Source organism: Cricetulus griseus (genome assembly GCF_003668045.3).
Source record: "Cricetulus griseus strain 17A/GY chromosome 1 unlocalized genomic scaffold, alternate assembly CriGri-PICRH-1.0 chr1_1, whole genome shotgun sequence".
Classification (NCBI taxonomy): Eukaryota; Metazoa; Chordata; class Mammalia; order Rodentia; family Cricetidae; genus Cricetulus; species Cricetulus griseus.
In genome coordinates, this window is record NW_023276807.1 from 206,072,544 (window position 1) to 206,087,361 (window position 14,818).

The 14,818-nt window shown below is 36.2% G+C and overlaps 1 protein-coding gene across 1 annotated transcript; it reads right to left on the reverse strand.

Moving 5' to 3' along the window:
• Positions 1-13,578: 13,578 nt before the first annotated feature.
• On the reverse strand, positions 13,579-14,550 carry LOC100752775 (olfactory receptor 4K5). Its single transcript, XM_027386477.2, has one exon. The coding sequence runs from the start codon at positions 14,548-14,550 to the stop codon at positions 13,579-13,581; it is 972 nt and encodes a 323-aa protein (XP_027242278.1).
• Between the last annotated feature and the right edge of the window lie 268 nt (positions 14,551-14,818).

Sequence of the window (14,818 nt, forward strand, 5' to 3'; positions counted from 1 at the left end):
AGAAATATATTAAAATACATAAGAATGAACTGACAATATAACATGCTGTATAATTAAATAAATATAACCTTGGCTGTGTTTCATGCTGTCTTGTTCCTAAAGAATCAGTTAGTTTTCTAAAAATTTTTCTGCTAAATTTTTGTCAGTATGTTTAAAAACAAATTATCAAGAAATTACTTTCAGTTTAATTTGATTGAAATACTATATTCTGCTTTTAAAACAATCATGTTCAGGTGGTCTTCAAAATCATCAATTGCAAAAGAGTTATAGTGGAAAAGCACAAATTTAAGACTAGGGAAATACAAATTTAAACTGTTAAAAAAATTCATTTGGGGGCAGGAGGAAGTGTGGGAGGGACAACTGTTGTTGAATGTCAAATGAAATTAAAAAATAAAAAAATGGCAAAAATTCAATGTCTGAAATGATCAAAAGTACAATAAAAGTAAAATATTCTAGGAAATCATATAATTGCATTTGAATTTTTCTAAATGAAATAGACAAACTTATTAAATTAGTGTTATATAGTTGCAGAATTGATGCAAGGCACAATGGTAAATTTAGTATTTACCATTTTAAATTTGATTCCCCATTCTTTTCTGTCTTGAATATTTGGCCTTGAATGTGAACCACAAATTATAAATAATGTACTTTTAAAATAAAGTATATATAAAGCTCAAATGAACAAACAAATAAAAATATATAACATTCATAATAGATATAAACAATAAAATATAATGTATCTTACAGGGCCAGTCATAAATATACAAGTAGTAAAAAATGAAATTTTTAAAATTATTATCATGTTAAAGAGCACCAAAAGTCATAGGAAGCTTTATATTTCAAAACAATAAATAGTTGAGTTTTAATATATGCTTAAATGTTTTAAGACAAACAGTAGAGATATAAATATAATTCATCTTCTTTAAGAAAATAGTAGAATTAATTTTTAGAAACTATTGGTCAAACTGTAATACTTAATCTTGTTTGTTAACTTTACTGCAGCTGGAATCAGTGAAAGGCAAGCAGTTGAACACACCTGTGAGGTATTTTCTTAAGAGATCATTCAAGGTGAGAAGACTGATACTAAATCTGGACCACACATTAATAGTTCTCTCTCTCTCTCTCTCTCTCTCTCTCTCTCTCTCTCTCTCTCTCTCGCTCTCTCTCTCTCTCTCTCTTGTTTATTCCTCTGGGAGACACAGCAAGTAAGAGCTACTTTATAAGTCTGCAATGGAAGATCCAGAATCTGGGTTGTTCTTTTCTTTCTCTGAAGTTCTAGATGAACAATTATTGGTTAAATGATGAGTGGATTTCCTTATTGGATGGTAAAAATTTATTATTTTCTGTCCTTTGTTAGTGAGATTGTGATTCAGTTGCTGTGTCTTAAGTCCAATAATGGATCTCACCAGTTTGGTCTGGTTCCACCAGGAAAGCCTATATTTACATTCTTACAGCTGTCAACTTTGATTTCTTCCTCCATCTATGCAGCAAAACTTACATAGATCTTACACATGCAATAGACTTAAGGTTTCATTGTGTCTCTTTTCTTTGCCTCACATCATGGCTTTGCACAGACTCCATGAAGTGGGCAGCAAGCAGCATTTGTCTGATCTCACTGTGTGAAAACTGTTTGGGCCCGAAGAATCAACACTTAGCTGCAAAGAAACTCCTGCCTGGTAATAATATAATAACCCGACACTGAACAATGGAAATGGGAATATAATATCCTGCAAAATTTCTTTCAATCACTGAAGATCTTATTAGATGGAATGCTGAACACAACGACTGTGTCATTTTTCCCCTGGAGGAATTCTCCTTGCATCAGCAAGAAATAGAATGATTGGAACATATCAACAAATGGTGCCGAGACTTAAAAATTCTCTATCTTCCAAATAACCTCATTGGAAAAATTGGTAAGTCTCATTCATTTGTTTCATGATTTTTTGAGTGGGAGAACTTTGGAAAATAACTGAACAAGAAGGCCACAGGAAAAGAGAGACAGCCACCTCTCAGTAGCTGCTTCCAGAATATTCCACTGGCCTTCCTGTGTGTAGCTGGCCATGGTGCCTGGAGGAACGCTGTTATGAAACTGGAAATGGAGTTAAGTGTGCACATGATCTCCTATCAGCTTTCAAAGGAGATGGATATGAATAATCCATTTGCCATGGCTATATCTCTCTGTGTGTAAAACTGGAAAGATCATGTTGGAATTCCAAAGTTCTTGTATGTATACCAATAATTTTTTTGTTAAAAAAGATCACAAATGGCCGGGCATTGGTGGTACATGCCTTTAAACCCAGAGGCAGAGGTAGGTGGATCTCTGTGAGTTCAAGGCCAGCCTGGTCTCCAGAGTGAGTGCCAGGATAGGCTCCAAAGCTACACAGAGAATCCCTGTCTCGAAAAACCAAAAAAAAAAAAATCACAAATGTGCAAACTTGAAAGCAACCAAGATATCTTTCCATTGATAAATGGGTCAGTCCATAAAATGAAGTATCATTCATAGCTTAAAAGAAATGGGTACTGAACCATGAAAACACATAGAGAAACCCTAAATGTACATACTGAGGGAAAGCAACCAAAGTGAAAAAGCTAAGCCTACATGAGTCCAACTAAGATGTTGTGGGAAAGGCAGGGCTACAGAAACTGCAAAAAGATCAGTGGTTTCCAGGAGGTAAAAGTAATGAAGAACAAATAGTCACAGCCTGGGGGACAATGGTAGATCCATGCAGTTGTATGTTTGTCAAGATACGCAGAATGTATAACACCGAGAGTAAATGTGTGGACAGTGACAGGTCAAAGCAGGCTTGTCAATTGTAATGAGTATAACACTCTGGCATAGGATATCAGTAAAGCGTTGAGACCAGTAACTTGGGGTTGGGTAGGAAAGGACTGGGGTATATGAGAGCTGTAAGTTCTCCTAATGCCTTCTCTTTATTGCCTGCTGTGTTCTATTCTGTGCTGTTTTCTTTAGGTGGTAACTCAATGTCCCACAGTATTCACAGAGGATCTGGTGTGTCCAGTAGCTAGTGTGGGCTTGCAGTTGTGAGCTTCAGTTTCCCCAGCCAACCTGTCTTCTGATTGGCAGGGCTGTATGCCCTGTGAGTAGGTGGAACGTGTTGACTGTCAGCTTTGCTGCAGTGAGGGGCATGGTAAGGAGGCCAGCAAGCTGCTCTGCCACCCCATTCCCATCTGTCAACAGCTAAATTAGGAGGATTTCACTTAGGACACAGTGGGTTCAGTCTCTTTGCCTCCCCATGTAGAACGGGAATTTTAGTGACATGTCTATAGATATAAATATACATTGTTCCTTTTGAACTTTTATCCTCCAAACTTAGAAATTGCCATTATCAAAGCCCCAAATCCAGTGTATCAGTGCAGAGATTCAGAACACTGTCAGTGGCTTCCTGTTTTAGAGTACTAAGCAACATGGTTTCCCTGTATACAACAGCTCTGTCATTGTTAGCTTATGGTCACACAGAATGTCAACAGTTACTCAGCATCTATGTTTATGGCAATAAATTTCTAATGTAAATGTCAGAAAGTTAATGACCTCTCTCTCTCTCTCTCTCTCTCTCTCTCTCTCTCTCTCTCTCTCTCTCTCTCTCTCTCTCTCGTTATCTAAAGGCCTGTTTTTGTTGAGAAATTACTATTGGTCTGGGAACTTCCCTTTTAATAGATCTTCTGATCATTCACCACTAGAGGGAAACAACACAGCTATTGTGTTTTGAACTCTGTAAATGCAGTCTTCAGTGTGCCGCCTGCCTCTTACCCACCTGGACAGGTGGTACCTTCTGTGTTGTGCATCCTAGCTCTCTGGACAAGTGCTCCAATCTGTGCTGTGCCTCCCAGCTCTAATGGGGAGGAACTGGGTACAGGGTAGTTTGGGGACAGGCATATCAGGATTAGGGGTGTGTAAATGGGGTGGTAAAGAGAGAAGGCATACCTTTTTTCTGATGAATATGTACTTTTGGTTTACTCTGAAGGGCTAGAAGTGAGAGAAGAGGAAGATGGATGAATATATTCAGTTCATCAGCTACAGTAAATCTCAATTTGATTTTAAAAAGAAAATGGGGGACTTTATACCCTCTCTTCTTTTTACCTAGATGGCAAAGAAGAGAAGGAGGAGGGGGAAGAAGAAATCAAAGCAAGGAAAACTGTCTCTATTTTTCTATCCCTTCTTCACTTTTATGTTTGGGATTTACCAGGATAGAAAGAAGTGCCTCCTTCCTGTCTGTCTCCCAGAAACATCTTGCCCTAACCTAGAGAAACTGGAAGACTACTAAGTGTTTGAGTTGCCTTCCCACCTGAGGCAGCCATCTTGTTGATTTCAGTGTTCTCCAGTCCCTGGGATCAGTATCTGCCCTGTTTCAGGGTAGAAGGCAAAGGGTGAAGAAGAGAATGCTTGCCTTGGCAGGGGAGACTTGGTCAAGTTTGGCCACCTAGAAACATGCTCATTTATAGCATGGAAAACATGGTATAATTTTTTTATGTTTAGGTCAAGTATAAGGAAAGTGAAAATTTGTTTTTTAGAAAGTATTATGAATATATAGAGAATCCTGAGCCATTCATCCATAAAACTGTAGCAAAACCCCATCACTATCATCATCACCACTATCATTATGATGATGAGGAGGAGGAGGAGAATGAGAATGATGAGGATGATGATGAGAATGGTAAGAATGATGATGAGGAGGAGGAGGAGGAAGATTGTGATGAGGATGAGGATAATCATGATTATGAGAAGGATGATGATGAAGATAATGATGAGGAGGAGGATGAAAAGGATAATGATAATGAGGATGATGGTGTTGATAAGGATGACGATGAGAGTGAGGATGAGGAGGATTCCACCCCAGATTAAAGCTGGATGTCAACAACAAGCTTACAGACTAATGGAAACTGAACAACTTTCTTTTGAATGAAAACTAGGTCAAGACAGAAATAAAGAAGGTAAAGACCTTCTAGAATTCAATGGAAATGAATTTGCAGTATACCAAAACTTATGGGATGCAATGAAAGCAATGCTGACAGAAAAATTCATAGCACTAATTCTCTATATAAAAAGAAAAATGAAGAGATCTCATACTAGCAACTTAACAGGACACCTGAAAGCTCCAGAACAAGAAGAAGTAAGCACACCCAAGAGGAATACAAGGCAAGAAACAAAAGTGAAAGCTGAAATCAATAAAATAGAAACAAAGAGGAACAATGCAAAGAATCAATTAAACAAAAAGTTTGTTCGTTGGGAAAATCAACAAGCTAGACAAATCCTTATCCAAACTAAATAAAGAATGAAGAGATAATGTCCAGATTAACTAAATCAGAAACAAGAAGGGGGACACAACAACAGACACTGACAAAATCCAGAGAATCACAAGGACATACTTAAAAATCTTTACTCCAGATAATGGATAATATACTAATAAAAAACACATGGTACTGGCATAAAATAGATACATTGATCAGTTAATTCAAACTGAAGACCCAGACATAAATCCACACTTCTCTGGACACCTAAGTTTTTATAATGATGCCAGAAATACACGGAAAATAATCTAACATCTTCAACAAATGATGCTGGACAAACTGGATGTCTGCATATAGAAGAATGCAAGTAGATCCATTTTGTCACCCTGTATGAAGCCCAAGTCCAACTTATCAAACACCTCAATTTTAAAGCAGATACACTGAACCCGATAAAAGAGAAAGTATGGAACAGCCTTGAATACATCCACACAGGAGACAACTAACTAAACAGAAAATGATAGTGTAGGAACTAAGATCAACAATTTAATAAATGGGACCCCATAACACTGAAAAAGCTTCTGTAAGGCAAAGGATACTGTCAATGGGACAAAACAGCAGGCTACAGAATGGGAAAAGGTTTTTTGTTTGTTTTTTTTCCAATGCTACATCCAATAGAGGACTAATATCCAAATTATATAAAAAAACTTAAGAAACTAGATACAAAAAAAAAGGAAATAATCCAATTTAACATTCAGTAATCACTCATACTGGGGGTGATGTGAACCAGAGAGATCTTGTGGGAGATAAATGGAATGGGGGAGCGAGTTCAAGGAAAGAGACAGCTGTGATTTGGAGGCTGTTGGGGGGGCAACTAATGTGGTGAAAACATCCTGGAATCTATGAGGATAATCCAATGTGAGGACTCCTAGTAATGGGGGAATGCAGAGTCTGAACTGGCCATCTCCTATTGTCAGTTAAGTCTCCCATTGGCAGGACTGAGATGCATTTGGTTGACTTACTGGCCAAGGGGCTCCTGTGGAGATACTCATAGAACCCAGGCTATTGACAGTTGAGCCCCATTGCCAAGGACAAGATCCACACAACTTATTGAACATGGAGATATTGATCTGATACATGTATGAGCCTTCACCTCTATTTTCTATTCTCTTGGATGTGAGAAGGTACTCTGCAGGCTACATAAAGAGAAGGCTAGATACCAAAGCCTTTGACCTAAAATCTGTCCTGCCTGCAAGATGTTCTGGGCAATAGTGGTGCAGAACTTGTGGAAATAGCCAACCAATTTCTGATTTAACATAAGGCTCATGCTAAGAGAGGGAGCTCATGTCTGACACTTCTTCAATAGGCAGGAACTGGAGACTAGATAGCCCAGAAAACTAGAGTAGAACCACATTTGTGTGATTGGCCAAAAAAGTCAATGAAATCATTCCTAATGATATGCTACTATATTCATAGATTGGTGCCTTGCCCAGTCATCCTCAGAGATGCTTTTTCTGGCAGGAGATGGAAGTGGATGCAGAGACTCACAGTCAGTCAGACATTATGCAGAAAGTGTCTAAATTGGAGAAATCTCAGCTTATTTTTCAGTACCATGTCTATGTTTGTGCTACCAGGCTTCTCACCATGATTCTTGCCATGCTGATAATGGACTAACCTTCAAAACTATAAGCAAGAACCAATTTAATGATTTCCTTCATAAGAAAAGAAGAAAGAAAGAAAGAAAGAAAGAAAGAAAGAAAGAAAGAAAGAAAGAAAGAGAAACTGAAACTCCTAACCCTTGTAGTAAGAAGAGTAGTTTATATATGGGAAGACAGAATTATTAAGGACTTTGGCTACATAAGAATGTTTAAGACACCATCACAGAATTAACACAATATTAGATATGGGTAGCTGTAATTCTTCTCTAAAGACAATAACTAAGTATGTATAAAATCTTGGCTGTGTTTCTTGCTATCCTTATCCTAAAGACTTGGTTAATTCTCTAAATTCTTTCACCTAAAAATCACCATCAATATACAAAGTAAAAAAAAAATTCTGAAATTATTTTCATTTTAATTGGTTTGAAATGTTTTATTATTCTTTTAAAATAACCATACTCTAGTAGTCTTCAGGTCATTAGGAAGACATGTGAGAATAATAAAAGAACAATTAATGTGGTAAAAATGGTCCTCCTCACCAGAACTACTATTCACAGGTATATAGAAATAATAGAATTCATACAGAAGTACAAAAACACTGCTTAGTCAGAGCAATATTGGAAAATAAAAACATAATGTTCATTGACTGGTTTTAGTTTAAACTGTAGAGCCATGGTCATAAAAAATATAGGGTTGAAAGAAGAAGACAATGAAGAGGAGGAAGAAGAGAAAAGAAAGAGATCAGTGGAACAGAATACAGGACATGCTTGTAAGCCCACATAACTATAGTCACCTGATCTTTGATGATAATCAGAGAACTAAATATCTATATGAAGAACTAGATCTTTGCCTGTCACCTCAAACAAAATAAACTCCAAATGGACCTATGTCTTGATGGCTAGCTGAAGAATTAGAGAAACACTTTAAAACATAGATATAAATAAGGACTTCCTAAACAAGTCTCTGGTCACTCAGGAGATTAGGTCAACAATTGACTGGTGAGACCTTATGAAATTAAAAACCTCTGTAGAGCAAAATAACAGTAATGTGAAAAAGTAGTATATATAATTGGAGAAAACTGTCATCAGCTTTAAATCCAGCAAAGTCTTAATATGTAGAATATAAAAATTTTAAAAAAGAAAACTGAATACCCCATAAAAAGAGAGTCCTCAAAAGAGGAAAGATAAATGGCTAATAATAGTTTTTATAATGTGTCCAACATGATTTGTCTTGAGGAAAACGCAGATTTAAACTACTTTGAGATTCTATTCATTCTGACTCCAATCAGAATGGCCATCATCAAGAAAACAAATAAAAACAAATGCTGGCCAGGATGTGGTGATAGGTAAAAGTGTAAACTTGTGAAGCCACTACGGAAATCATTACAGAGTTTTCTCTAAACTATGTTATGCCTCATCTATTACATTCCTACACATACCTAATGATACCTCTGTATGACAGGACATATATACATATTCGGGTATGTTTGTTGTAGTTCTCTTTATGATATCAAGAAATAATATGAACCTAGAAGTCCCTCAACTGATAAACACACAATGAAAATATAATCCATGTACACACTATAAATTTATTTAGTACTAAGAAATATTATATTTTAGGAAAAATTGATGGAACAGAAAGCATTATCTTGAGTTAGGTAGCTCAGACCCACAAAGACAAATGCATTAATTACTCATTCCTTTGTAAATCGTAACTTTGAGGTTTAAGATTAATCCATTCAAACTGGAGAGACTATAGAAGCCACAAAGAAACAAAGGAAATAAAGCTGTTGAAATGTTGGTTTTGGTGCCCAGATGTTACTGTGTGATGAAATGGCAGGAAAGCAAGGGGCAGGTATCCAGACTGGACCAATATGAGAAAGGGAGGAACCAGGAGCCCTATTAAATACTCAAGCTAGCATCTGTTTAATGACATCCAGCCTTAGTCTTCTCCCATCCTGAATCTATAAAGCTATTGTTTCCCCTTTCTCTGCGGCTTGGTCTTCTATCTTTACTGGTTGTTCAGATCTTTATGCCAAGCAGCAAGCTCAACAATCCTCTCCACAGCCATCAGAACACACACACACACCTTTAGTTTTTAGAGGGCTCATTTGGGATTTTTGTTATCAAGCCTTGAATTCTCTATGAAGTGGAGGGAGACCTTGATCTCCTGATCCTCCTACCTCCATCTTCCAGGCGCTAGAATTACATGTACACATCACTACACACAGCTCATCATTTGTTCCTCCTTTTTAATTTTTATATTATATTTTGTTTTTTGCTTTTTTATTTTAAGGATTATAATTACATAATTTAACTCTTTCTTTCCTTCATAACCTCCCATATATCTCTCCTTGCTCTTTCAAGTCCATGACCTCTTTTCCATTAATTTGCTGTTACATGCAAATATATGTGTGTATACATATATATATATGCAAATAGGTATGTATATTTAGGAATATACACACACAATTGGTGTTCTCTTCCCTGAAGAAAAGCATTTCTTCAATTCTTAGTAAGCCTTAGTTGCCTGTAGTTCTTTGTGTAGGGTGAAGGTCCGTTGGCCTTTTCTGTGTTCATAATCCCAGGTCTTTTGCTCTCTTTGTTCATATCATGTGTAGCTAATCATGCCAGTTATTAGAGATATTATGGGTTTGGCTTCTACACTACAAAAAGACACAATCTTACCACAAATTCCCTGACTTATAAACTTTTCACCACACCTTCAGCAATAGTTCTGAGACTTAGATAAAGGAATTCTTTTGTTGATATATCCCTTGGGATTAAACTCCACAATTCTGCATTTTCATTGTTTGTGATTTTCTACAAGGGTCTCTATCTTTTGCAAAGAAATCTCTTCTTGAGGGGTGAGGAATATGGTTATCTCTGGGATTAGGACAAATATTAGCATATAATTAGGGTTTGTGGTGGTTAATAAAGTGGTGGTTGTGGTTCTTTTCTAAGTTCTGTGACTTCCCTAGACCTGAGTAGCCTAAGCTTGCAGTGCAAGGCATGGTTTCCCTCTTGGTCAGTCTTAAGTCTAATTAGAGAACTGTTGGCTACCACATTGCATGCACACCATTGCTGTACCTTTAAGATTATTATGCCATGCAAGTCTTTGTGTTTCATAGGCATCACAGCTAACTAAGACTGTTGGTTGTTTCTCTCCTTTGAAAGCTTGCATGGTAACCTCTAATATTGTGAAAACTATTCTTCAATGAAGAGGCAAGTCAGATCAGTTCCAGCTCCAGAGACTTTGAGTCTTGCATCTGAAATGCACAATCTCTTCAGCAACAGGGGCTTATATTCCACCTGTGGGTGACAACCAGTGGCAACAACAAGAGCAGTCTTCTCAAGTCTGGGTTAGCCCAATTAATATGATCTTTTCCAGTTCCACTTATTTATCTGAAAAGTTTATGATTTCATATTTCTTTACATCTAACTAGTATTTCATGGTGTACATATACCATATTTGTGTTACCCATTTGTTGGTTGACGTACATTGAGATTCCTTCTATTTCTTCGGTCCTGTGAATAGAGCAGTAATGAACTTTGCTGTGCAAGTATCTGTGGAGTAGAATGTTCTGTCTTTTGGGCATATGCTATGACACACATAGCCACATCCACCTATACCCTACCAGATCCACCCACATAATACAGCTTAGACCAGGAGGCACAGCCTACTCACCTGCCCAGTCCCTTCTGTTCATCTGATTTAATTCCATACAAACCATTTCCATGTTGTCATGGTGGTATCCAACAGATTGGTGAGGAAAGGTCATAAGCGGCCAGATTGAGCCAGGACGCTAGATTAAGACCTAGGCTGGGCTGTACAGGTTTGGAGGATAATTAGAGGAGAAATTCGGACAGAGTCACTGAAGTAGAACTTGAAGCAGAATTTTCAGGAGCTGGATGTGTAGAGAGGTTGGATGTGGCAGCTAAAGGACTTTTAAGATATTTTATTTCTGTAGTTCTTTGAAAATTTTATACCATACATTTTCATCCTCCCCCCAACTTCTCCCACATCTACCTCTCTCTTCTGTACTTACCCAGTTCTGTTTCCTCTTTAAAATATACAGAGAGAAAGCAAGATAGTGGATCCAGATAGAAGACACGTAAGGAGGAAATTGGAGGAGTGGAGGGAGGAGAAACTGTAGTCAGAAATACATGATGAGAAAAGAACCTATTTTCAATAAAAGGGAAAAGGCATAAATTTTTTTGCAATATTGAGGGATCCTTTGTTTTAATAAAATGGATAATGTAAATTCTCTTCAACAAAAGAGGAATTTTGTACAAGGATAAATCAGCTTTTATTTTTAATCCTTTAGAAGTGTAGGATGAAAAGAAATTTTGTTTTTTCTGGACTTTTTGATCATTTTGATAGTTAACTAAGTACCTTCTTGTAAATAGAAAATACAGGGGTATTGCCCATTTCATTGTAATTCTGAAACCATTAATATTTGTTAATAAAGATTATCTAATCCCAGCACTCGGGAGGCAGAGGCAGGTGGATCTCTGTGAGTTCGAGGCCAACCTGGTCTCCAGAGCGAGTGCCAGGATAGGCTCCAAAGCTACACAGAGAAACCCTGTCTTGAAAAACCAAAAAAAAAAAAAACAAACAGTATCATGTCCTTTGAAAATGGAAAACACACATCTAAGTACACAGTATAGTTGATGCTACTCATATACACTTGACTGGCCAACTGGAGTGTGGTCAACACAAGAGGCTGCATCCTTGAAGATACTGATGCTCCATCTCCCAGCTACTATCAATTTTAGTAGCTCCATATCTATCAAAATATAGATCACAGGTGTTAAAGAAAAATGGTAAACTATTTACTATTTTAGTAAACATATACAACATAAAAATAAATATTTGATTAATCATGGAAATAGCTATGCTGACATGGAGCAGAGAAATTTTAAGCATTAGTTTTATACAATGACTGAACATACCTCACAAAATGTTAGATTTTCTTATATTTTAAACTATGATAAACTTTTGTGTATACATAAAGCATCAACGTTTTGCTTAACCAACCCCTAACTTTATTCATTATACATATCATATTTTATGAGAAGCTTTTAAAAGGTACCAGTTTTCAGTATCTTTCCAAAATTCTTTAAGGTATCTCTCTCAGACTCTAGTCAATTGCTAATCAAACAAGGATTGTTTAATATTAAGTAATAATAGTATAGTAGATATTAACTGTATGAATACATGAAAGAGAAACAGAGATTATCTAAGGCTGCAGAAGTGACCCAAGAAAGGAACAACCTTGGTAAGACTATGTCCTGTCCAAGGGTGAGTTTCAGAACTCTATAGAAAGAGTATGAATGTGGACATTCAGGGAAAGAAATTATCTGGATTAACCTTGGCAAGGACTTGTCCAAGAAAATTTAAGTATTTTTCTAAAATATTCTATGAAGAGTTGGGAATACAAAATGTTCTTTAATTACATGAAATCTGTTTGATCTTTCTAGGCACTGTTCAGAATTTTACTTGAAATACAGATGACATTCAATTTTTTATGCAACACTACAGATATATAGAGACAGACATATATTTCTGAAAATAAATAATTAATTGCAAATACAACTTATTTGTGAATAATACAAGAACATGTTAAAACAACTCATAAGGATATAAAAAAACTTATGGTACTCTAACCCAAGTTTTTCCTTCTTTTTTAAGGCTATAAGAGTTCTAAGATCTACATTAGTTCTTATTGCTTTGGGAAAATATTAGCTGGAGTTTCAAGAATAAAATAGTCAAACAATAAAGTAAAATCATTGTTAGTTATATTCCATGCACAAAGTAAAGACTGATGCTTATAGTAGTCTATTTGTCTTATGAATTAAAAGATTTGGGAAACAAAATATAAAAACAATTCTAATCAACATTAATAAACCCTATGATTATTTCTGAAGCCCTAGAAAAAATATTTCTATCTGATCTGAACCACCAAATGGGTACATGTTTTATATTAGCTTTTTGACTTTTCAAAAAACTTTCACTAAGGAATTTTTATTTGATCCAAATGTCAAGTTGTAAGCTATTCTGCCACTTATAATTTAAATGCAAACAGAACCACTTTTACTGATTAGAGAAAGCCCATTACATAAAAGAATTTACATATAAGCTTTTGATTATATAACATTCCATACATTAAGGTCTGATTACTGGAAAATGATTTGGTTTAGGTTTAATTGATACACTGGGAGCATTCTCTTACCTATGAATTCTCCTAACCTAAGAATTTAAGCACATTTACTTATCATAAATCAGTAAATTGGCTAGCTACTGAACTTAAAAATTAAGTCATGGGGTCTTAAATATTTTTATGTACAAAGACTTTGTAGACACTTCTATAAAAGAACTAATACGATCAAATTTCTAAATCTATCCCTGACAAAGAATTGGGTCCCAATCTATTTTTTGCATCACATTCATAGTTACCTATTACTAAACATTCAGTGTATACATAACACTTAATAATCAAATATACAGTGCCTTTTTCTCTTAGGAAGGATACTTAAGTTTTGTTCAGATAATAACTAGGAAAAGACTTGTTAATATCCATTAGTTTTACATTTTATCATTCCTATTTGCTTCACTGTTTAGGTATAAAAATACTTGTAGTTAGACAATTGAATTGAAGAATTTGAGTTTTACCTCAATGAAGGGAAATCCTTGCTACTAATGGCATTTCAGAAATCTTGGGTGGTCTAAAGTAACGGGCTGCAATTTTTCCCATGGCAACTTTCATATCTCTATTTCTTAGTGTGTAAATAATGGGATTTAGGATGGGAGTGAAAACTGTATAAAATATAGCAAGAATTTTATCCACAGGATAGGTAGTAAAGGGCCACACATAGATGAAGATGCAAGGTCCAAAGAATAATACTACTACCATGATGTGAGCAGCTAATGTAGAAAAAGCTTTGGCCATGGCAGCAGAAGACTTGAACCAAACTGTGACAAGAACTATGGCATAGGAGGTCACCAGGAGAGAGAAAGTGCTTAAGGAAAGTATTCCACTGTTTACCACAATTAGTATTTCTGTGTTGTATGAGTCTAGGCAGGCAAGTTTGGCCACTCGAGGAAGGTCACAAAAGAAGCTGTCTACTTCATTGGGTCCACAAAACACCAGGGTTACAGTAAATGACAACTGGCTCAATGTATGCACCAAGCCCACAGCCCAGGAGATTATTACCAAGGCAGTACATGTACTTCGGTTCATGATGCTCATATAATGTAGAGGCTTACATATGGCCACATATCTGTCATAGGCCATGGAGACCAGCAGTACCATCTCCCCTCCTGTAAAAAGATGAATTAATGCAATCTGGGCTATGCAGCCACTGAAGGATATAGTCTTGTGTTCACTCAGAAAGTCGGCAATCATTTTAGGTGTGGCAAAAGAAGCCTGGCAAATATCAAAAAAGGAAAGGTTTCCCAGGAGGAAATACATGGGGGAGTGCAGGCTGCTGTCAGAAGTCACAGCCATGATGATGAGAAGGTTTCCTAATACAATGGCAATATACAGTGCAGAGAAGAAAACAAAGAAGAAATACTGAAGTTCCTGAGAACTAGAGAGGCCAAGCAACACAAACTCAGACACCACTGAATAATTGATCTTATCCATGGATTTAGACTTGCTCTGAAACAACCTTAAAGGAGAGGAAATGAAGAGAGATTAGAATAATGAGATAACATTTTAATACAAAGGACTTTGAGACATCTAGCATAAGTCATATTTACTGAAAACCAAATATAAATACAAGATTTTAAACAACCATGTCTACAAATCTAAACAAGTAGAAGGAGCTTGTGAGAGTGTGTAAACAAAGGCTAATAATTTGACCAAGAACAGGGAGGTGGGCACAAAGTCCTTTCACCTATTAGAAGCATTA

Bases quoted from the DNA above. Each gene is read 5' to 3' on its own strand.
- LOC100752775 (XM_027386477.2), bottom strand. From the start codon at position 14,550: ATGGATAAGATCAATTATTCAGTGGTGTCTGAGTTTGTGTTGCTTGGC.